Genomic DNA, 25,293 nt, shown 5'->3' with positions numbered 1-25,293 from the left:
TATATCAAATTAGCTTCCACAACTTTAAAAAATGATTGAAAAAAGATTAAAATTTGTGTTTTAATTACAAGTGTGAACACAGACTGGTATTGTCTGAGGGACAAGTATGGACGCATACTGGTATTGCCCGATGAGCAAATTCGTTTTCTCTGGAATGTGCTTGCATTGGCTAGAAAGCAAAATATTGTGGTATCTAACAGCAATTGATGCTAGTGGGATTGGGACACTCCAATACTTCTTTTATAGGGGGTGCCGCTCTGATTCTGTCCCCACCCTATTCAAATGCAAATATCCAATTTTCACAACTAAAAGATTCTAAGTTTTGTTCAGTTCCATTTAGTGGTGTAGGATGAGTAAAATTAAGATATAGGAACTCCTATACGTAACGGAAGGAAAGAAGGCTGGACACTATCATTATAAACCCACATTAAAATTAGGAGGTAAAATGATTGAGGATATTTCCTCTGCTATACATAACGGAAATTGAGGGTACTTGTCCTATTTTCCAAAAACTACTAAGGTTTATATATTATAGACAAGTTATATACCTATACATTACAATATTTTTTTCTTGAGGGTATACTAGCATGGATGTGTTGAGCTTTGCTATTTCAAGTGTATGTAAGCTCAATGTAGGTTTGTTGCTCTAAATCTGGACTAAAAGATTTTTTCGTTCAATAGAAACTAACAGTGTGGTATCTATCAGTTACATTGAATAAAGATATTTCTGTACTAAAGTTGTTATGTCTCACAACTCTGAAAGGAAGCTGCATATTTATTATAGATTACTACTACTACATGGTAAGCGGTTGGAATTTCGTTTTGATGGCACCATGTCAAAATCGCATGTTAGACAATCTCTAACACTGGTGAAGTTATAGATTACATGTACATGAAAGAGTAATCAAGGGAACCAAGGTTCTAGTGGAAATTAAAAGAATGTAATCCAGGGGCAAAGACCAGACTTGGAAAACAGACAAACACAACAAAGAGCATAAAGTAAAAAACTTGGGAGTATAAACCAGGTGCACCGGTAGAGTAAGCGTCCTCTGCTTTTCTAGAAACACCCGCCGAGTTGTTCATAAAAAGTCAAGTCCGGGTAGACGAAAGAGGAAAGGAAAATTATGACATGTTGAACAAATCAGTTTTCATGGTGCAGATGGATACACCATAACGATCCACGAGTTATGATGACGACCATAAAACTTCTGTAGTGATGACCTCAATCTTGAAGCAAAATAACCCTGTTCCAGAAGCCTACTTGTATGAAATCTGGCGCGATAGAAAAAGTCTGCGTAGTTACGGCAAACTCTGGCATAACGTATGAGTTGTGTTATAAAAACTCCATACGCAGGTGCTGAAGGCGTTGCCACAGAATAAGGAAAAGTTATATGAATTATAACTTTTTATTACATTCTTGAGTAAAAAATCAAAGCAATAAAGTTGGTGCCATTTTCCCAACATTTTGTATCTTTAAGAGAAAGAACGCAAAGAAACTTCTTTCATGCAATAATTTATTTCAAGCAACATTTCCTGTGCATTTCGTCAGCACTGACTCTTCAGAGACTGCAAAATAAGTAATAAAATTAGCCTAGAATGATACATTATTCTATAATAAATGAATGAGTAAACGTTAGGACCATCAATGGGTCCACACAATTAGTGTTAGTACGTTCTTGTTTCGTGTTGAGATTTTGACAGTTTTGTGTTTTAAATTCCCGATACACTCGGTGCCAATTGAACTAGTAATATTACTACAGATATTTTGAAAGTAATACATGATACGTATATAATTAAAATACAATTTGGGATTGTATGGTTAAATTTAGTTCAAATTCTACTTCCAATCAATTGAAAATATGAAACTGCCTTGGTATAAGAAAAATACCTCTGTAGGACGCTATGTCAGAATTAACTTCTACTCAAATGACCTAGTTACACAATGATGACTACACTGTAATTCCATGTAAAAAATAATAATACAACTACACAGTGTATGACATACAGTTAAATCTTTGTACTTAAAAAAATAAGAAAATGTAAAATCCCATAACCCAGTAAAATACGTCCTCTGTCACAGCTTCATATGACAGCAGGGTAGAATCTTGAAAAAGTAGGGGCAAGTATGGACACACTATTCAAGGTTGATACAGCTTTGAATTTTGATTGCATTGACACAGGTTGAGAATTCAACCAGAATCAGTGTGGCATTTTTTATACCTTATTTGGTTCAAATTAATCTGAACTTTGGTTCTGAGAAAAAGAATTTCACCAGAATCAATGTGGCATTTTTTGGACCAGTCTGTACTTTCCTTTGGAGAAAACGCACATTGTGGTACAATTTCAAAGTTACCCAAGTTGTCATCCAGGCATCAGGAAAATGCTTGTTTTTACCGCTAGTTCTTAATAAGATCAAATCACAACCCCCAAAATGGCACCTTGTAGTACAATTTCAAAAAGATCAAATTACTTGTACCTGGTACTTCAGAAAATGCCCTTTTTGGCCAATCATTCTTTAAAGGTTCAAACCAGTTCAATTCTTTGAAATAACTGCTTTTGATCCTAATGGTTGAGGTCGTATCCCCCAAAAACAATACTAACCTTCCTTTTGGATTTAAAAATTTGAGCTACCAACTAATATATATATATATTTCGTGTTTCGTAATTATTACACGGATTAAGTTTCTATGGACATGCATTTACAACAGAGAACAGTGTCAAATAAATATGTGAGAGCAATTTTTTTCTAAGTAGAATAAAAACACAGTTAAACAACATTTATCAAATTGGTCGAAGAATTTTCAAGTGTGTAGTGTGAACAAAGACAGGATTCTTCAACTTTTATCTAGAAAAACATACATAATACTTGTAATACATGCTTTAGCTACATGTACATGTGTAATTGGAAAATCATTTCAGTTGATAATATGATTCCTATGATAGGGCAATACAGATATGGATATTACAAAAATGTCCAATGTATTAGGATAGGCCTTTGTAAATCAAAAGATGTTGGTGGAACAAATGAAATAGTAACCAGATTTCTAACATTACCAGTTGAGCAACTAAGGCTGTTCAGAGCTCTTTTTGTAGATACATGTACATAAAAAAAACGATAATTGTTCTGTTCAAATACTGGTATTAATTTAGACTTGCGAATCTGTGTCACTCTTTTGCTTCTAATAAATTGTACACATGTAGCACCAACATGTGGAGAATATTTCGCATTTTTTATAATTTTTTTTTATTTATTAAAATAGCTTGATTGTGCATGTTTATATAAGAATTAAACCTTTGTAATGACTTAATTAACCCCTTGTTTTGTGGAACCACAAAAGACTTAAAACTTTTAGTAAAACTAAAAACATTTTGAATAATAAAATAACTTACATAATGTTTTCGTAACATCTTCTTCCTCTCAGACAATGGCGACGCTTATTTCCTGCGCAATATTTTTCACCAAATGCATAAATTGTGTTGAACATGTTACTGTGTTGAAAAACCTAAAGGACGAATGTAGTCATTTTTAAATATGTTGAGCATTGCATAAAATTTGTTTTAGCACAAATGATCGTTTTATTAAACATAATCATTTTCTTCGATAATGCTGTTTGTTATATAAATTAAGATTAATAATGTTGTTGTATCAAGAAAGTCTTTGATTTGTCAACGTGAAAGCGTAGAACCGATTAGTCACAAGAAACACAGATGAACGGAGATTAAGCGCTTGAAATCGTGGATTTCACTCAGTGAAAAATTGCATTTGTTTCAGTCGGTTAAGTTGATAAACTATTTAATCTTTATTTTGATATTGTCTTTTGTCCTTGTCTTGTCTGGATGTGACCTTGTTGTGTAGTTCATAATATGCTAATAACTGTACTTTAATGTGTCCTTGTCTTTCAGGAGGTGACGCAAATACAGTTGACGACCCCAGCATTATTGGAAATGACGGAACAAATTTTTACCATCCAACGGCAGGAGACCATTCCGTCATTCATTGTAAGACATACAAAAACTAAACAAAAGTTTGCGTTAAGTATGCATACTTGTCTGAAGAAGAAGTATTAATGTATCATTATCACAATTGTTAAATTTGCTGTGATCAAAGGTCGTCTTTTCCTCCAACAATTTTCTATCAAAAGGGTATTTTACTCATCCTTATTACGTAGAGAAAAGAGTTGTTATTGTCTTATATACCATAGCTGTGAAAGATTGAAAATAGAATCCACTAACAATGGCAAAGAAACGAGAAGTCTGTGTCAAAATATTTGAAAATAGTTCTTATACACTGCAGGCATTTGTCTGATGCAACAACGTTAAATATCACTATTTTAATTTCTTCTTGTGACATCAAATAACAGTGTCATTGATTTGTAAATGTTTTCGGTTATAGCATGACAAGCAGTTTCTATGGAAATGCTGTAAAATTGTTTGTTTTTTTTTGTTTTTTTTGTTTTGTTTTTTTTTTTTTTGTTTTTGCCTAATTTAATGCTTTGATCTACATGTATGCTAATCACGTTTACTAAAACAAATACTTTATACTTCCAAATGAATAAAACATCTCTTTAATTTCATTATTTGACTACGCTTCATTCAAGCAGCCAGTTTTTGGTTCCTTAATACTTTATCTTACTGCCAAAATTTATTTAGTTACACTTTGGCAGATGGAAGTAATAATTACCAATAAAGTAAAAATTGAGATTGTCAGCGACAAGTTTAAACAACAACAACACAACAGTATATTAATGCAATGCAATGTTTACTGACTTGGTATAATGGCCTTTTCCGAGTTCCATTAGCTTCTAATTCGTCACTGTTTTCAAATACGAAGACATTTCGACATCAAATTACATTTATTCCATTTATCCGTTTATTATGTAGCACATGAATTAAAATTTCCATCGAAGTATAAATATAGCACCAAAACTACATAATTTCTTTTTTGTTTAACTGAGTAATACACCCGCATTTAATCCTGTGATGATGCAAAACATGTCTCGAATAAACGTAAACATTTATGAATATTGTTCTCTTATAACAAAAACTCCATGACTACAGCATGACCGACTTACTTTGAACCTACGAGTAGCTGCAGAAAAAAAACTGATCAATGAGTTCAAGATCCTTAGATTACTTACCATATAAAATGTCCCTTTTGAGTGTTTGGGATTTCGAGGGCAGTTTATAGCCGTTAATTAACAGTAATAAAATAAACAAATCGGAAATTTAGAAAACAGCGACTCAATCAATCCTATGGGTTTGGTTACAGTACTAAAAGTATAACTCGGTGTAAATGTTAGTTTTGAAAAAAGTGAATGTGATTTTCTGCCTTATTTTTACATCGACAACTTTTTATTTAAATACCATTGAACATCTAAACTCAAGGTAACATTTAATCACTCGTTGTTTTGATGTAATAATAATAGTTGTTTTGTTGTTGTTCAACATTGCCTGATGAAAATGGACCTATTAAGTCATTCACAATGTTGTAACGTGAGCTTGAATACATCACTGTTCAGTAATGAAAGATCTATATTTAATCACGTTAAACTCTGCTTAATGGGAAATCACATTTTATGACACTGTTAGCCTTCATGTATTCTTTTCCTTAGGCAAATACTGATTTCGCTGACTTTTTAATTGTAAGGAAGGGATCTTAATAGTTCTTATGTAATTTTCCTGTTGTATATTTTCCACCAAGTTCAACGACACAAGATCTCAGCTAAATATTTCAAGTCATTTAGTGTTTAACAGCAATGAACACAGTAGATTTAGTGGAAGTGATGCCTTTCTCCAACAAAGTGCATTGTTATGATATATATAACTTATATTTTGTATAATTACATAATTAGTTTTACCACACCCCAAGCTAAAACGTTTTGTCTGTTAATTGACGTGTGCAGTGAACGTCAGTTAACCCAGAACTCTTTTTTCTATGATATATCTAAATGGGTCTATTATTTTGAATCTATAATATCGTTATCATTTGATCATAATTCAAAATAAGAAGTCATTGATTTACAATATTAATTTTGTTGAACTCAGTAGCCTTTTGTTTTGTTTGTACATTCTCCCAAATGAGACTACTTCTTAAACATCATCTGCATACATTTTTTTTAATTTCCAAAGTATGTCCTTCTCCGCTACTTAACAAGGTGTATTTTTGTAAATGTTTGATTGTATACTTTATTTTGAAATCGAGTAGACAAAATTGAAATTAATTATATTAGATCAAGATTTTTGGTAGATTTATATTTATAAACAACAGGTGCCTTTTGATTTGACTTTATAAAATTTGTGTTACTCACACACTTTGATTACAATGGAGCAAGGAATTCATGCAAGTTTTTTTTCATTTGTTCGTTTTTTGCCAAATTTGAAACAAGTATCCTGTTTATTAAAAAAAGATTGATCAGACCTTAAACGATATACAAGCTCATACCTGGATGATTTTCTTATTGACATATAAAAAGATAAAGTGTGTGGATCATTTAAGCCACCAGTCAAAACTTAAATACACTATCGGACAAGTAACCTTTTAAGCCCAACATATAGATATTCTCTAAGATTAGACAATGTGTTGAAAAACTATTCAGAACTATTCAACAAGAAAACGTAATTTTTTTTATTTTTATTATATTTGCACGAATTATGATACGTAGACCTTTTGATAATTGGACCCTTTTTGGACGTCATCTTCAATTAAAATTGGACCAAAAATCAGTTATCCAAGTACACTCTCGGACTCATAAAACATTACTATTTCTGGCAAAATTTTCCGACGATTTGAAACCGTACGACTTAATACACTAGAGTACTTATTTCCATTCACATTGTCATATCAATATAACAATTTTAATGATTTTTTTACGGTTGTCATTGGAAACAAAACCTGCTGATTATTGTACAGCTAGGGTTAGACGCAAATATATTATTTAGTTTAGTGAAAGCATTTTGGATAACCAGAGTGGACAATGAAGTTTGAGATAAAAATAAGAATAGAAATTTTGTATTGAACACACTGGTTATACAATTTTTTAGCAATTTGGATCATGTCATTGTCATGTTTCATTGCAAGCATAAATGCGATCTAACTTACCAGTATCCGTTGTCAAGTGACGAAGTCGCTTGGTTAGTGTGTCTGAGGTTGTAGGATGGAACCTCACACAACCCTAGAAACTTGTTTAATTTTCGAAATTGAACAGCTTAACTTACTTGAGTGTTACTTGCAAATTGCGTGGGTATTTTACTATTTTAGCGGAGTTCCCCTATAAACATTTTCAATTAATAATAAAGAAGAAAAATGAAATAATTAATCTCGGGTTTGTTTGAAGAATTACTAAAAAGGGACGGGGATAAAACACATTATGTTCCCACAATAAGTTTTTGGGGGGATAATAAGACGGAACAGAGCACACCGAAAATATTCTGGGGGTAAATGATAAGAAATAGAATAAATGGAGGAAACGAATAAGTCTACAATAACATTCTAGAGGACCTAATAGGAAAATAAGATAGAGTATAGTTACAAGTCTAGTTTGAACTAATATAAAACTAATGTCTTTAAATGGTTGCCTATGAATTCAGTAATATCCTGTTTAATTATGAGAAGCATTTGTATGGTTTCATGATTAGTAATATTTAAGGGAATTTATCAGCATTCCTTGACAATAGATAATTCTTTACTGAACGAAGTGACTATAACAAGGAACTTTTTAAAACATCAATATTTTCCACCGAACCGGTTAGTTCACCGTGTTATAGTTTTCTTTTCCTTATGGTGTATCCTGTACTTGAATTTTTTACGAGCAACTCAGTCGGCGTATCTGGAAAAGCAGATTACGCGTACACCTGGTCTATGCTCCGTGTTCCTAGTTTTTAGTAGAGTCAAAGTTGCTCGTTTATTTTTGTGTTTTTGTACATGTTGTTTTGGTTATTTTATGTTCTTTGTTGTGTGTCTGGTTATTTCATACAATATTTCACCACATTAGATACACAAGAACTTGTCCTTGGGTATTTTAAAATTAGTTGCATTTAAAAAGTAGAGATGTTTTAACTTTTAGGACATCTTGCTTCAAGAGCTTGTTAGATAGCTCTTAGTGCCAACCGGGTTGTTAATATCGAGAAACTATTGTACTGTTAAGTACTTACGCAGTTATAGGTTGTTTTTACGGAAAAGGGAAAAATGATTTGAAGAATGAATTATCAACTTTTGTCCAAGATTAAAGTCTTAGCTTTTTGTATACTTTTCATAAGAAATGTAAATTCTTACAATAATAGACTATCTTGCTTACGTCCAATAGTTCACTTCTCGTTTCATTGAAACCTGTATAAAATTTACAGCTGTATCAGTCAATACAGATTCATTTGTTGAAATCAACTTTCTGCTTAATTGTCCATGTGACTACTGGTGCAACATCAGTGATTGGGAGAAACCAACATTTGCATGTTTATGCCCAGAAGAACAAGTTCTAATGACTGATGGCTATCATTGTGAAGGTGAGGTTTATTTATAAAACACTCTGAAAGATATGCTTATTTCTTGCTCTTGTAGAAAGAATATTCCTATTTCAGACATACATGTATGAGATGTTCTTTTCTGATATGGGAGGTAGAAATGTTTAATGACCAGAAGTTTGATTAAATTCTATTATTAAAATATCTACACTTCAAAATTTGAAAATGATCACAACTGTCAATCACTCCTTTTAAATATTGGTTCGAATATATATCACAGATATATAGTTTTATAGGTACACGGTATCGGAAGTAGTCATAAAACACGTCCTTAGTAAAGAAGAGGTGCAGTTGAAATATGTACCTCAGATCAAAATAAGTTTTTGCAAACATTTATGTGATGTTACTAGTGAAATGGTATATTTATAGATATCCATGTAAACTTGGAGCCAAAGTTAGTCGAAGGAATCCTTGATACGAGATACATTGCTGTCATTGGAGTGTCAGTTTCAGTCACTGTGTGCGTCCTTGCGTTCATACCGGTTTGTTGTGGTAAGTGACGAGGAAAAAAATATGTATTCTCGTATTTTACATGCATACAGTTTTCTTACTAAATCGGTACACGGGGGTAACTTTTGGTAGAATCAAGGATATCAAAGACTCGAGACTTACGCGAAGCATTAAAATTAATCGGATCTCATAATGTGAAATTTGATCACTTCAATCAAGAGGTAAAATAACTTAAATTTTAAAATCTAAAAAAGGAAACAGGATTGAGAAAGTAATCAAAAGAATTAAAATTCGAGCGGAATTCAAAAGAATATACATACCAAGGATAAAGACTAGACAGGAAAAACAGACACACATAACAAAGAACGTGAAATAACCAAATATTTTGTACAAGGAAACAAAAGTAAAATAGCAACTCTGAAAAGTGTATGGATTTGAAGAATTACGAAGCATGTGTGAAACTAAGGAAATCGAATTGAAATAAGAGGAATCAATTTTTCCTGTAACGATTGTTTAAGAAAGCTTTTTATATTTTCTAGTATTTTCAATAGACAACTAACAAGTATTAAAGAAGATAGACTGTCAATAATACTGCCATCAGATTGATGATGAATGATCTGTCCAATCCTGTCGGATAATGAGCCAATTCACAAAACTTCGAAAATGCTTCTCTTGGCAAAATCCGTTCATTTAAGGATTGAATCATTTTTGTAAAACAAGTGATATGAATGCTCATATTGTGACAGTTCACATATATTCATGAACCTCTGTACGGTTGACAACAAAGAAAACATTTTCAAAAAATGGCTTGTTATAAAATCGTAGAATCACCTCGATGAAATTATTTATATTTCCTAGTCCTATAGTAAAGAATGTTTATCAAATTCCAGATGTTGAGATATACATTTAAGAATGTTTCTAATTATTGAGGTTATACGAATAACTAAATAGTTTGCGTCAGTTTACAGTTATAAACCACGAAATTAAGATTAGTTTCGTTATTAATATAAAAATGGGAGTTGCGGTATGATTGCCAAAAGTCAATCAGCAAGGGATTAAATGAAATAACATTTTTGTATAGTGCATGCAATGCACTGATACATTCTATCCATTTATTACTTTGATTCCTTTCATATATCAAAGCCCTTTACTTTATTTCATCAATTACAAGTCAGAAAAAAATAATTCTTATCAAATTGCAAGCTTTACGTCTAGAGCAAATAAATTCTACGAACAAACTTTGCTTTTGGAAACCAACTACACGAAAAATAGGAGCATAAACACTAAAAGGCAAGGATAATGTGTAACGGAGACCAAATATCACCATTCAATGCCGATTTTTTTCAAAGTTTTGAAAGAGTACTCAAGGGGGCAAGATTTGAGCAGATATCAAAATAAAATGAGACAAGACAGGGAAAACAGACACACACAACAAAGAACATGAAATAACCGAAATATTAACAATATAAAACAAAAGTAAAGTTTTACCAAATACGTTTTGTCAAGGATTTCAACATTTACACTTTAAGAAATAAGTGATGCAAAGATGCATTCCTTACCTTACATTCTTCTTCCATTATTTACGTTAAAGATCGATTAGTTTTTAACTTAATTTAGTCGCATAGTCGCTGCATAAGAATAGAACTTAATTAACATTCTTTTTTCCTTCTGTAATGCATCTTGCATGTCAATCAATCTACAAAAAGACAATTATGGGTACGGAGATTAGTTTTCTTAATTGACATAAACTTGGAAATGTTCATACTGGGAAATAAATTTCATTAATATAGAAAGTACACCCTCAACTGAACAGCACTAGTTGTTTGTGCATTGCTTGTTATAATTGAATAGTGAAGGTCTCCATTTTAATGAAATCATCAACAAAAGAAGTTATTGTCTAGTACTGCATGACAGTCCTATTCTTTAATGTAATATTTAATACAAAAAGAAGTTCTCATGGAAGAACGTTAATTAAAAACAACAAACGCGATTTTGTTGTTATAGTAACAGCCTGCTGCAATGAACGTAAAATTGAAACGACAGAAAGCATTTACCTTTACAATCTATCAAACAAATTATACATTGAGGTGGCTGTTTTCGTGTTAAAAACCTATACATCCCCATTTAAGCTCTGTATACCAGTTATATATATACATGTATATCATTTTACGGTAGCTGAAGAAAAATGCAAAATTATTCAAACTTATACTACAAGGATTTTAACCATTGTTAAAAAATGTACAATATGTTGGTCAAAAATTTGGTTGCCGTCTTAAGGTTGTAGACCTGGGGTACAAAAAAAATACATAGTGAACTTATGTAAAATTTTGTTTGTGGTATTATAAATAAATGGTCCATTTTTGTATGAATATTGAATCATCGGTGTTTGCAAAATAGAGGTTTTTATTATATAAGGAAAATAACTGAAAATTATCCAGAGTTTAGTTAAATAAAAGCCAATTTACTTCTTTTTTTTATAAAAATAGAATTTAAAATATCATATTAAATCTTATATACTGACCATTTTAAGTCAATTTGACATTATTTATATTCAGTTGTTAATTTAATTATTCTGTAAAAAATTACCCTAAAATACCAGATATGGTTCACTTTGGCCAGTGATTCAAATTTCCAAAAATTGCAATTTTTTAGTCTTTCTCGTTCAATTCTGCACGTTGAAATTTCTTTAAAAATTGCCAGAATATGCATTACAGTTAGTGTAATAATCTGTATAAATTTAAAGAAAATTGAATTATGGGAAAATGTTTTGGAATACCTTTTTCTAGATGAAAACATGCTGATTCCTTAGTCTGTTACTTAGTATTCTGGTTTACCGTTACCATGTGTATTACTCAACAAAAATAACGGATGTTCCAACTGAAACAGTAGTTACTGACAACAGTCGAAGCTCCTGGTTTTATACAAGTTTTTGACGTTTTTGTTTGGACGTAATAGTGTTTGTTGAACGTTGTCTCTATTGGTTCTGTTTTTGTTTTTATAATATTATAATAGTTCGATTCTATGGCTTAAGTGTTAGAAATAAAAGGCATGTCTCTTTATCAAAAGTTATTTTGTTTTCAGTAAAATACAAGAAGACGAAGCAAACTAAAACATCAAAGAATGTTCAACTTGAGTTGAATAGTACACAAATTAACGGCTACACAGTTCGCACCGCCAACACAAATAGCCTTTTACCTAGTACAGTACTAAATTCTACTCGTATGATCACAGAATATAACCCTAACTACGACTTTGTAGTTGCGAACTGTCCGGAGCAAAAGCTTTGCGAAATTAATTGTGATAATTTAAGATTGTGCAGGTATTTATGATATAAGCATATAGGCAGCTGTCTACATCATTTATTTATAATAATTCCGTTATTAGGTACATGTGTTATATACTTCAGTCTATAAATATAGCGCGTCATAATTATAGAATGACAAACAGTTTTCCTGTTTACAAGGTTATAGCGGTAATCTAAAAAATGTAATCCAGGGACAAAGACCAGATATGGAAAACAGACACACAACAAAGGACACATTGTAACTAAAATTATACATACAAAGTAACAAAAGCAAATGAGCAACCCAAGCTACCAAAGGAAGGAATACAAATTCCGTTATATTATTTGGATTCAACATATTTTGTTATTTTTTCTTCAAAGGGTCTGCTAATTTTTTAATTTCAGACAGTATTACTGCTTTGAATAAACTGTTTACCGCTTTAAGGTAAAAACTTTCTCTTAGCTCGGCTTTGTCTTATTATTTGCGAGTTTTATATTGTTTAATATGTATATTATTTACAAGGCCTTTAGGGCATGGTGCTTTTGGCGAAGTTTACAGAGGATATCTCTCGGGTATGAATGGAATACAAGATGAAATTCCTGTTGCAGTTAAGGTAAACAGTTACATGTATTTAAACGTGTTAAACATCAAATTTTATTCTTGTTGTCAAAGAATGTTCAGAACTAAATTTATCCTTTGAAATATATGCTTGTATTATTATTCTCACAAGATTAGTCAATATCACGTCATCATTTTACCGTATTTGTTCCTGATTCTTCTTTTATTTTTTTTTATTTATAAAGTGTATATGTACATGTTTCTTTTGTTTTTCCTTGATTTTTTTTAATCCGCTCTAGTTTAGTTTGCAGCAAAGTGGAATGTTGGACCAATATTTACATATAAGGCGTTACTGTGTTGTAATCCAACAGTATTTTACTTACATTGTATTTTAAAACAACGCTTTCAAACAGTTTAATTAATCCGTAACTCATGTTGTAGTTCTTTTTCTATTGCTTAGCACTTTCTATTGAACGCATTTATTATTATGGCTATACTATTGTCGGTCTCAACCAATGTCATTATGTCTTAGATGGTTAGATGGTAAAGTTTTTATGCAGGTATTTACCTGATTCTATTACCAAATCGTTTTTCATGACACATTATTATGTTTTTCTATATAGTTGAATTGTTTTTCTTGTATCTTCAGCTTCAAAGAGATTTTTGGCTTAAATTTCAAACTGACTAATCTGACTTACTTTGATATTGCTAAAATTACACATTTTGCCCTACTATTGTTATAGTTTGATTGTCAATAAAATTGTCTGTCTGCCTGTGGACATCTGATATCACTGATATTTGATTTTACGATACTGCTTATAGTCATTGCGGATAGTTTATGTAAAACAGAACAAACAGTTAATATTCTATTCTCTACTTTTTTTGGTTCATTAAATTGTCTACCCTCAGTACCAAAGTAATTATTAACTGTCTTCTTTATTTTTGATCAGTGATAGCGTAGCAGTACGTTCTCTCTAATGTCCACTACTTATCAATACATATACCTATACTCCAGGACTAACCATACCTCGGGTAAACTTGTCTTATCAATACTTGCTTTACTTGAAGATTTTCAACTTACAATATATCCCGTCTTCAAATACTAAATGAATGCAACCTATTTTCCGCGATATAATTTGCACTAAAGTCTTGTCAGTTCATTATATTTATTGAATTAATCAAAGGATATGCTGTATTTATCATGGTACATTTCTGGTAGATCCAAACTGAATTTAATACAGCCTCCAATGTTGTGTTTAACTTTTTCATTATTTTTTTTCGGGGTGGGGGGGGTAAACTTTTTTCAGATGGTTTTTGTTGTGTTGCAATAAAGACACCATATACTTTAAAGATTCTATTACAGTTGGCACTATAGTAATGGTATCATCACAAAACTACGATTTAGCACTAGGTCCGATGTAAAAGAAACAACTGCATTTTGACATTACTCGACTTGTCAGGACGAGGTCGGCAGGAGACTACTTTTAATTGCAACAAAAAATAACCTAAAATGTCTTAAATATGTTTTACTAGATTAAAAAAAAACAATAATTTTTAATTTACCTATTTTCGAAAAATTAGGATTACTTTTATTTCTCGTTCTCTAAAGCAAACTACATATACAAATGGTCACTATAAATTAAAACGTAATGATTTCTTTCATCGTGGATGTACATGGTGTTGCATGGGTTCATATGGCAATTGTTAAGTATTCTGTGTGCTATGTGTGTGTGTGTGTGTGTGTGTGTGTGTGTGTGTGTGTTTTACTGTTTTGTCTACATTGAGCATTTGTCTACATTGTTTGAATTGTTCGGCTTTGCTTTGATAATTCGGTATTTTTTGCTGACCTTAAAAAGAAATTTTCTATTGAAAATTAATGTTTGAAATTCTTGGAATGCTTTTATTGGTTGTAAATATTGTCTTCGCAGCATTAAACATTCCACCAATAAACACTATGGAAACCAATAAATATTCAAAATTCCAATATCAAACACGACTGAAATCGACAATATCAACTTAATGTTAAACACGAAAAGCTCGTTCTCTGGTTGGTTTCTCATAGATCTGATACCATGCGACAAACACATTGGGTTACTAAGTATATTTTACTGGGACTCATGTAACTTTACTATTTGCTTATCTAGTTATTTATTAGCAGTAATACTACAGTATTATTTATATTTTAAACAAACTTCCACACGTATTTATTTCCAGGACTTATTTGATGGTGGTTACATGCCTCTTTACAAAATGATGAGGCCTAATAAGATCGTTTACCTAAAACTACTCAATAGATTGTAACCAAACTTTGCATGAATGTTCCTGAAGGTATTTTTGATAATCCTTGGGTAGGAATTTTTGATCTGGCAAATATTGTTATTGTTTTAGTTTGTTGCATCAGTATTTGTTAGCTGATGCTTTATAACATATGGCTGATTATCTCGATTATCCTTTTGGTTTGTTGTTCGTGTATTGCCAGGTACGGGTCCCGGCAATATGCCCAGAGCAACTGGCCTGGGGTTGTGTGCACGAGGTGGATGAATGGGTAACCCTGGCATTCTATATATGCTGGGGTCTTCGGGCGATAATAAGGAAAACCTGACCGAAAACCATAGTTTTGAAAGATGCTACGTTCCACGCACGTTATAGAACTCTGTTGTGGGATTCATTAGGAGTAGGAACCTCTGTGCTCTGTCTCAGGAGGCTAAATTGCCCGACACTACCCTCCTCTTCCTATTTCTCAGGCGTTAAACACCAACAATCAATCAATTCTGTTTCAGTCTATATTCGATAGCTGATGTTTGTATTCAGATATTTTTTATGGGAAATGGCATCATATTTGCACTTTAATTTTTATACATGTAATGTTTCAGTTTCATTAAATAAACATGAAGTTATACATGTAAATTATTTGTCATTTTTGTTGATTGAAGCATATCATTAAGCAATTAGCTTGAAGTGTTACAACTCATTTGCATTGCTAGAATTTATACTTAAATCAAAATCATGATTAGTTCATATAGTATTTGATTCCTATAGCACACATACACAAGGGTCACATGACCGTATGAATGGACTTTTTTTCTTGATAAACAATATGCATAATATCTTTCACATGTCACGAAGGAAATATTAACAATTATGTATTTACTATTTCAGACTTTACCAGCTTTGTCTACAGAACAAACCGAAGTAGATTTCCTTATGGAAGCCGTAATTATGAGGTATTACTAGAATTTACTTACATATATAGTCTTATTGTTTTCAATGTTTGAAACTATTAATCGCACATTGCAAAAATATATTTCATTACAATGTTGCTTAGATAGTAAATACTAATTAACGTTTCAACAGAGGTCAATCTAATATGTTCGTATTATTGAACGAGTTCTCTTAAAATTTTGCAAAATGCTTTTACATTAAAAAACCTCAACTCCAGATTATATGATCTATGGTGAACTCGGCAGATACCCAATAGAAATTAGTATTAAATTGAGAATGATCAATTACTGGTCAAAACTAATATCAGGAAAACCAGAGAAACTGCCTGTTATACTATACAATTTATGTTTAAGAAAAATCTTAGATGGTAAAACCATAACTTGAGTACGTTATGTAAAATCTATTTTAGACAATTGTGGAATGTCATATGTATGGGATACACAAAATTTCATTGGTAATATTTTGCTTTATAAGACAGTAAAACAGAAATTGGTAGATCAATTTACCCAGTCTTGGGTGTCTCTAGTGCAAAATTCACCGAAAGCTCTCAACTACAGAATTTTTAAAGAAAATCTTGAATTCGAAAACTATTTTAAACTTTTGGACACCATACAAGCTATTAGTTTTTGTAGATTTAGGACTACCAATCATAATCTACCGATTGAATGTGGTAGACGGAGAAATATTGAGAGAAATGAGCGAAATTGCAATTTGTGTAACTCTCACGAAATTGGTGACGAGTTTCATTATTTATTTGTTTGCCCTGCATTCCAGAATGACAGGACACATTTTCTTTAAGTGAAATATAGAACACGACCCAATATATTGAGAATGAGAGGTCTTTTACAAACTTAAAACATTTCAGAGCTTAACAAATTATGTAAGTTTATTAATATTACAATTAAACGACTGAATTGTCCGGGGTAAATTAAGAATTTATTTGTTTATACAATGTAGTTAAAATTACTATTATACTTGATTACTGTTTCGTAACCTAAATATAATGTATGAAAACTGTGAATTTATTATTGTCAATGTTATATATTATGTATAATTTACATTCTCTATACCACTGTAAAGAGATTTATTGAGAAATAAAGATATAATATATTGTATAAAGACGAAAAATCTACATGGCGTACGTCTGTATCAGAAATTGGGTGTTTTGATTGCAAACTATTGGACATTTGTTAAATTAAGTGTCAAAAACTTAAAGATGTTTGTCACACGAGGTCAAACTTAGGCATTGATGCACAAAGTCATAATTCTTCATAGACAAATTTAATATTTGTGTGCAAATTTCAGACAATACACAAGATATTACACACCTCAATAGACAGTATATCATATCCACAGTACAATGTAACTCTGACCAGTTCCAAAACTAAAACATACTTCTATCACACAGGTGTCTCCTCGGACACTTTCTCAGACTATCATTTTCAAACTCACCTGGTCAAGCCATAATAAGGAAGGACATAAACATTGTGGAGTTTTATAAATATTAACCCATCTTCACCATTAATCAAATTCATTGGGATCTTCTTATGGACACTGCGTCTGCTAATTATTAAATGACCTTAGTAATAGTTACAAAAGTTTATTAATGAACGATCTGGTTATCGTTATAAGTAATAGCTTTTTGACATACATGAGATAAAGCAAGCCTGAAAACAAAGAAGCCAAACGCATTTTGATTAATTGTAGTGTTCTTTTATTTTAGATAGTCAACAACCCATTTGATTCATTTAGATTTACCGGGACATTACCTAATTATTTGAAATATATGACTACATTTTTAACAAATTACGTCTGCTTATTACTTTTCATCATTTAAAGTAAATGAATGACTAGGTTAATTTCTTTACCTCGGTAGATGAATTTGTTCATCAAGTAAGTTTTATAAACTGCTTAGTCAATTCAATTATCTGCCATTACTAAACTTTGAGCTTAAAAAATCGTTTAAGACCTCTACTTTGCAGTTAACGAAAACACATTTTGGGTTTTCGTATTGTTATTCAAAACCAAAGATATTGTATACATGTTGTATAAGACAATTTGAAACATCAATTAATTAAAGCATTTTAGGTACCATGGGCGATACTTTTGAACAAAAGGTAAGACATCAAATCGAAAAAAGTTGATCAACATTACGAACTATTTCATCTTGAAAATTCGTGTCTCTGTCACATTACTACTCAACAATGATAAAAAAAACTTAGCGTTTTGTATTTTCAAACTTCTGGTGATAACTTGGTTATATAAAGTACGATCGTCATGCCACTTAAATATTTGTCTTAATTGAAATATTTATTATAAAGTGTAACTATGACTTACTTAACATGGAGGGATCTAGTTGAGGGAGGGGGCTTCTTTTTGTTTTGTTTTGTTTATGATTGTTTCGTGCTTTTGTTTGTTTTGTTTTTGTTTATTTGTTTATTGTTTTTTTTTTTTTTTTTTTTTTTGCAAGAGAATTGTCAAATTATCCAGATCGAGTGTGTCATGACTAATTTTCCTGTAAAAATATAATTAGATGTAACATATACTTCCAGAGAGTATAACAAATGGGAGAATAGTCTTTGTTATTTTGACACAGATTTCACAGAGGTTTTTTATGCTACCACACTCCAATAACTCCTAACAGGTATTTTTTTTCCATGTGAAGGTAAAATTCTCCAAAAAATGAAGGTCAACAAGAATAAAAGTTGAAGCACTATTGTTACTAATTCAACAGATGAACTCATTTAGCAACTTTGGTATTTTCCTTAGGCTATTCAAGTTCAAAAAGGTCTGATGTCACAGCCAACTCGCTGTAAAACTTTTGATTCAAGAACCTTTATTCTGAGTTTCTTATATTATCAGTTAAGTTTTTCTTTTTCAGTAAATTCGATCATCCTAACATAGTGAAATTCATTGGCGTATGCTTTAACTGCCATCCGCGGTATATCATAATAGAGTTGTTGGAAGGTGGTGATCTGAAGACGTTTTTACGTGAAAGTCGACCTAAACCGATGATTCAAAAGGTATAAACTGGATTAATTGTTTTCTTTATATTCCCTTTTTTATTTCTTCACTATATGGGATATAACCATCAATGGGACAATTTACGCTCCAGGAACCTCTCGTGTTGAAAGATTTTCTATGCAAATGACGGCGCACTGACAAACAAAAATTCTGAAATTGATCTCATTTGATTCTGGGTTGTTCGGTTCTTAATTGCCATGTCTATTGTGACAACTTTAACAGTTATATAAAATTATAACATAGATAGCAGCGTTTTATCGAATGTTCCCAGTGTAATAAATTTCGAAATTTCATACTGTGAAATAAATTGGGTAATTTCACTCTCGGTCTTTCTCCCGCCAAACATCCCAACTTTGATGTCAATCTGCCAATCACAGAATTTAAAATTCATGTTGAAAATATGAATGAATTATGAAGAAAATCTATATATTAATAAATACGATAATCAATTGTTTATCGTGAATAACCAAAATATGATTACTCGTGCCAAGAACGCTTGAGAATTTAATTCGTGCGCGGTACTAGAAATGGAAAGTGAAGTGTGACTAGGGTGACTTTTAGATAAGATAAGAACATATATTAATATTCGATGAAGGGAATTTTCTCTCCTGATCAATATGGGTTGTAATTTGCATGGTTTACTGATGATGCGATCGCACACTCGTCTTCTTTGTGATTATTACATGTTTCTGATCTTCGATTTTTTATAACATCAAATTTATTGGATACTGGGATGAAAAGAGGCAATATGCAAAATATACGAGTGTCGACGAGTGCAACCTTCAATGCTGACTTGTTCCGCGCACATATGAAATATTTTAAGCCTTCTTGTTACGATCTTATTTTATTTTTCCGGGAGTACCAATTGCTTATTCTTTCCGTTATACAGTTTTCATCAATGTTTATTGTTATGTAAAGAGAAGTGTGTAAACGTAACTGTAATTAACCACAAATTGCACTTCACACTAGAAAATATTGTGACGTTTTGTGAAGTTCAAAAAGTGAAGTAAAAAAATACGAATATGAAATATCAATACAGTTGATAAATTCGATATTTTTGAAATTGCTCTACCTAATCAGTCGTTATATTTAAGGAAAGTTCATCGACAACTTTGACGTCATCTGATTTGATGACAATAGCCATAGACATAGCGAGAGGATGTCAACATTTAGAAGAGAAACATTTCATTCACAGGTGATTTTATGATGCATTTATAACCTTTCTTTTATACCAAGAAAGCAGCAATCCTTAACATGTACTCTCCATCTTTGAGATTTTTATAGGTTCTAATACTCCTGGATTCGGGACACTCCGTAATTTGTTCAGTCTCTCAGTCATCGATGCCTTTTAGATAAATAATTGATTTCACCTGAAAAGATTTCTTCCCATGGATATATTATCATCATCTGCATATGTTTTCAGAGATATTGCCGCTCGGAACTGTCTTTTGACTTGCAAAGGACCAAACAGAACATGTAAAATTGCAGATTTTGGTATGACTAAAGACATATACAGGTAAAATCAATGTTTAAGTTTGGTACTGGATCATGTTCATACAGCAACACTCTTGACTACAAACTCTTACATGCTGGACAAATTTTTAACCTATTTAAAACTGCAACGTGTGTCACTGGATGTTATGTGCATGCAAAATATTTCTAGAACCTTCACAGAACTTGTAATTATTTACAACACAGACAAAAAATAGGAATAAACACGCTTATGGATGGAGATTTGTGAAGACGAAATTATTATATGAATGCACTCCATTTAACATGTTGGCACATGGTTATATATCTTAGAGTAGCGAAAATTTTTTTTATCAAAGCTTAGTTTGAAACTTACGACTGGTCTAGTCTTTAAATGATTGATATATATTTGAATAGACTACTACTTATACTCCCAAAATGTAATATATTCATTTATTCATTTTTGGTAAACCAGTAAACCAAATTGTCTTCTTTTGAAATCACGTGACTTTTGACTTTAGAAAGAACTCTCCTGTTTCACTGTCTTCCCAGCTGTTGATATATAACGTCGACGTGTTTCTTTAATTCAGATCCGACTACTATAAGAAAGGTGGCAGAGCTATGTTACCTATAAAGTGGATGCCACCAGAGGCATTTTTAGATGGTGTTTTTTCGTCGAAAACAGACGTTTGGTAAGTATATCCAGAATCCATCAATCTTTAAAAAAAAAACACCCACAAAAAACATGATAGATAAGTCATGCTACTGATATAATTTAGAATGTAAGTACATGTGGTACATGAACCTTATTTTTCAGTTAATACTTCAGTTTTTGTTGCATGTATTGTACGATACTTGGCCAGCTGGTTTAAGTTACATCAATAATAGCTCGATTTCCTATATGTCGCTTTATATGATCTTCGATAAAATGGCTGTTGTTAAAGTTTTCATTTGAATTGATGATTTGATAGTAACTGACTTAGTATTATGACAAATTTACATGGTGAAATATATTCATGTTCATCAGAATGTTTTACTTTAAACTAAAACAGGTCATTTGGTGTCCTTCTGTGGGAGATATTTTCAATGGGATACATGCCCTACCCCGGGAGAACGAACCATGATGTAATGCAGTACGTCACATCCGGAGGTAGATTAGACGCTCCAGAACAGTGCCCTCAAATAATGTAAGGAAACTATATTTGGAAAAATATTACCTCATAAAAAGCCGAGTCGTTACTGTATGATGAGTTTTACTTTGTGAAAAGCATTTGAAAAGACCAGTTTGTGTCATAAAATAACTAGATCGTATCATTCAGGAATTATTTCATATTCATTTTATCATCCCTTTCATGTTCATCGCCTAAATATAGCTGAAATATTGCTGCTCGGGCGTTAAACCCCAACAATTAATCAATCAATCATTCAGGAATGGAATAAGAGTCGATTTGAATTTTAAATTTTGATGACAACAAAATCATGTTCAATTTTGTTAACGTTTTAAGCAAGAATGTCAATTCATATAGTCCATGGACTGGGAGGGTCCACCGTGCACCCCCAACAACTCATCAACTTCATGGTGCGTTTTTGGTACTTTTATACCTTCCATTACGGAATTGATTTGTATAAATTCTCGGATTATTTTTCAGTATAAACCTATATTTGTACCCAGCTGGGTCAAATAGCCAAGATATTTGAGACTCAGTTGTTTGAATATCTAAGTCCTTCTGCAAATGAACTAAACAAATTTAGGTATCATCATGTTGCCGAATGTCTTAGCTTTACAGTGGTATCAGGGAAGTTACTTTGTCATTTATGATTTTGGAGAAAAATGAAAAATCTGTACCCCTACCCCACTGAAAAATCGCTGAAATTGACATATTTTTTTTATGTCAAAAACCCTAGAGTATTTATGCTTCAGTAAAAATGGTTTATTTGGTATTTTCTGTATACTATTGTCACAATTTAAACTTTTAGGGTTCTTTTGATGGCTTTTGGCGATTTTTGTAGTCCGAATTTATCAAAAAATGCAAAAAGTCACATAAATTTGACTCTATAAGTTATTGTTCGACTAAAACGTCTCAAATTGGTATCATTCGATTGATAATTTAATTTGTTTACATAACTAAACCACGAAAAACTAATTTTTAAGACAGAATTTTAAAAAAAAATGTTTAAAATATTACCTCTACCCCTAGAAAACTGATCTCGGTATCAAAAGAATTCTCATTCACAACATACTGACACATTAAAATTAATATTTTAGGCATTCATAATTAAAATGATGTTGTACCCAGCATATCTAATCAATACAGGTACTTAGATTTTACTTTTGGATAACAATAAATATAAAATGAAAAAAGGGGAATTTTCAGAATTTCTTCTTAATCACCCGTTAATGTCATTTTTTTTTTCAGAACAAGCTTTTGTGTGATACAGTACATTTATATAGTGCCTTAGCTTTCAAATAAACTCAAAATATAAATATTTGAACCTTTCCAAGTCAAGTTAGATGAAAAATTGTCAGCTTTACCCATGAAAAGAATACCTCAATATGAACGTAAATGTTAATTTTTAGCATATAATCGATGTAAAAAAATGTTGAGTATTGGTGTTTTAATTATTAATGTACTAAACCTACCTGCTCATATTTTTCATTTCCAATATGACAGTAATTCGTCCATGGGTTGGGAGGGTCCACCGTGCACCCCTCCCCCACTCATCAACTTCATGTGGATTTTTAGGTACCTTTATACCTCCCATTAACGGATCAATTTGTCGCCAAAGAATATTATCAGATTCTATTTTAATATAAGCCTATATTTGTACCCCTCTGGGTCAAAAAGCCAAGATTTTTGTGACTCAATTGTTTGAGAGTCTTAGCCTTCCAAGGATAGCATGTGTGAATTAACTAAACAAATACATCATGGTGTAGCCCAATGTCTCAGGTTTACAATAGTACCAAGAAAGTTGCGGTAAAACTTAAGGTTTGCGGTAAAATGCGAAAAATGTACCCCTACTCCACCGAAAAATCGCTTAAATTGACATGTTTTCAATGTCAAAACCCCTAGAGTATTAATGTCAATTTAAGCGACTTTTCGGTGGGGTAGGGGTATATTTTTATTCGTTTTAATACCGTAAGTGTTACCGCAACTTTCCTGATACCATTGTAAATCTGAGACATTGGGCTACACGATGATACATATGTAGACAGAAGAAGTTCGAAGAATAAAAAACTTAAAAAATGGATTTTTGCCTCAACGATGTATAAAATGTAGCCAAAAGATACAAAAATGTTTCGGTTTATTTTTTGACGACAAAACGATCGTAAATGGGAGATATAAATGTATCTGAAAAACATATTTTGGTTGATGGATGGGGGTCCACGGGGGTTATCTCAGCCCTCATACTAATAAATGTACAAGTATTTAGACATAAACAAAATATTGCAGTATTTATTTCTCCTATCTAAAACTTCTTTGCTTTAATTAGTAACCGTCTCAGTGTTTATAGTTGGTGTATTTCAGATATCAATTAATGTATATCTGCTGGGCTGCTATTCCAGAAACAAGACCTACATTCACTGAATTGATCGACATGTTAGAAGCAGCTAAAGAGGTTGGTCATGTAGAAGTAGAAATTAACTGATTGATACAATACCTCGAATCTTGAAAGTGGTGAAACAAGATAAAACTATCAAGTCACTTAAACAATTAATATTTTCTGCTAGATTGTGTTAGATAATTTTAAGGTTGTGTGTTATATAGTTCAATGCAAGCACCGCATATACAGATGATTTTTCTTACAGTTGGAGGTCGTTGGTCACATCGGATAGGACCACTCCATGTCTGTCCGCCAGGACATTGTGACGACTTTGATCTACATGTCAGTACCCAGAATTATATGTACTTATTGAAGTATACAATAACAAAAAATAAGAGTTAATCGGGAGTATAACTCCGGGTATTGTTTTTTTATCCAATCAATAAAACATTGAGTTACCAATGATAACTATGATTTTCTTATTGTTACATATAAAAATTTCGTATTGGTGCCTTAGTTTTTTTTCATTTTGATAACTAATAAACACTGATATTAAGATATTTATTTCGTCAAACCTTTTAAATTGTAACTCAATATTTAGGTAAGTAATCAGTTAAACAGCCGAGAACGTGTAGCAGTATGCACTGCCGGCAATGCAATATACATGATGTATGTATATATACGCTTTAGTGTCTTCAACTTTGAAAGTCGTGATAAAATTATTTAAATTGATAAAAAGAATTGAAGGGTTTAACTCAAACCTTTCTACTTCAGTAATAATAATAGAAAATAATCTTATCAGAATTATGTTACTTGGTGTTGTCCAGGTTAAATACAGTGTCGCTCCCGGAAGTAAATTTTCCGAGGAACTAATTTTTTTGCCGGAAGTCTTCAGTTATCCTAGTCACGACCTTGACATATGGGCTGACATATTCCAGTTCTATTAGTTAATGTGTCAGTTGGTGAGCTCTGTAAAATATTCGCGTGTTGGTCGCAGTTTCTGACAAAAAATGCGTTGAGTAGTGAAACAAAAACCTATTACGCTTGAGCCACTGTAATAAAAAATTTTACTTCTGAAGGAAAGGATGTCAGACAACTGGGAAACCGATATTGTTGCATTTGTCGGTATTCTCCTTATCAAACTAATTGTTTGACATGAATTGAAATGTATTCGCCTGTTCATCTAGGATGGGAATTAAATACAGTTAAATACAGATAATATCGA

The 25,293-nt window shown here is 31.8% G+C and overlaps 1 protein-coding gene and 1 long non-coding RNA gene across 2 annotated transcripts in view; one reads left to right on the top strand and one right to left on the bottom strand.

Annotated features, from left to right (window-relative positions):
* The window catches only part of LOC148626279 (leukocyte tyrosine kinase receptor-like), a 112,875-nt gene that overhangs the window by 85,917 nt on the left and 1,665 nt on the right, over window positions 1-25,293 (top strand). Inside the window, exons 15-26 of the mRNA XM_088570160.1 lie at window positions 3,904-3,999; window positions 8,344-8,499; window positions 8,887-9,009; window positions 12,049-12,286; window positions 12,774-12,864; window positions 15,969-16,033; window positions 18,913-19,054; window positions 20,150-20,250; window positions 20,479-20,571; window positions 21,116-21,217; window positions 21,578-21,712; window positions 24,053-24,143. Coding sequence (XP_088426286.1) covers window positions 3,904-3,999; window positions 8,344-8,499; window positions 8,887-9,009; window positions 12,049-12,286; window positions 12,774-12,864; window positions 15,969-16,033; window positions 18,913-19,054; window positions 20,150-20,250; window positions 20,479-20,571; window positions 21,116-21,217; window positions 21,578-21,712; window positions 24,053-24,143 — 1,433 coding nt within the window. The remainder of the gene's footprint in view (window positions 1-3,903; window positions 4,000-8,343; window positions 8,500-8,886; window positions 9,010-12,048; window positions 12,287-12,773; window positions 12,865-15,968; window positions 16,034-18,912; window positions 19,055-20,149; window positions 20,251-20,478; window positions 20,572-21,115; window positions 21,218-21,577; window positions 21,713-24,052; window positions 24,144-25,293) is intronic.
* On the bottom strand, window positions 1,443-4,993 carry LOC148626280 (uncharacterized). The gene is made up of 3 exons (XR_015920016.1): window positions 4,768-4,993; window positions 3,391-3,503; window positions 1,443-1,566 (listed from the first exon to the last, which is right to left on the bottom strand). It is a non-coding gene; the product is annotated as an uncharacterized LOC148626280 (long non-coding RNA).

This window comes from Perna viridis, chromosome 2 (genome assembly GCF_037379345.1).
Source record: "Perna viridis isolate PV_CMFRI_1.1 ecotype Kerala chromosome 2, ASM3737934v1, whole genome shotgun sequence".
Taxonomy (NCBI): domain Eukaryota; kingdom Metazoa; phylum Mollusca; class Bivalvia; order Mytilida; family Mytilidae; genus Perna; species Perna viridis.
The sequence above is the reverse complement of the archived record's forward strand: the minus strand, read 5'-3'. Positions and strand labels throughout refer to the sequence as shown.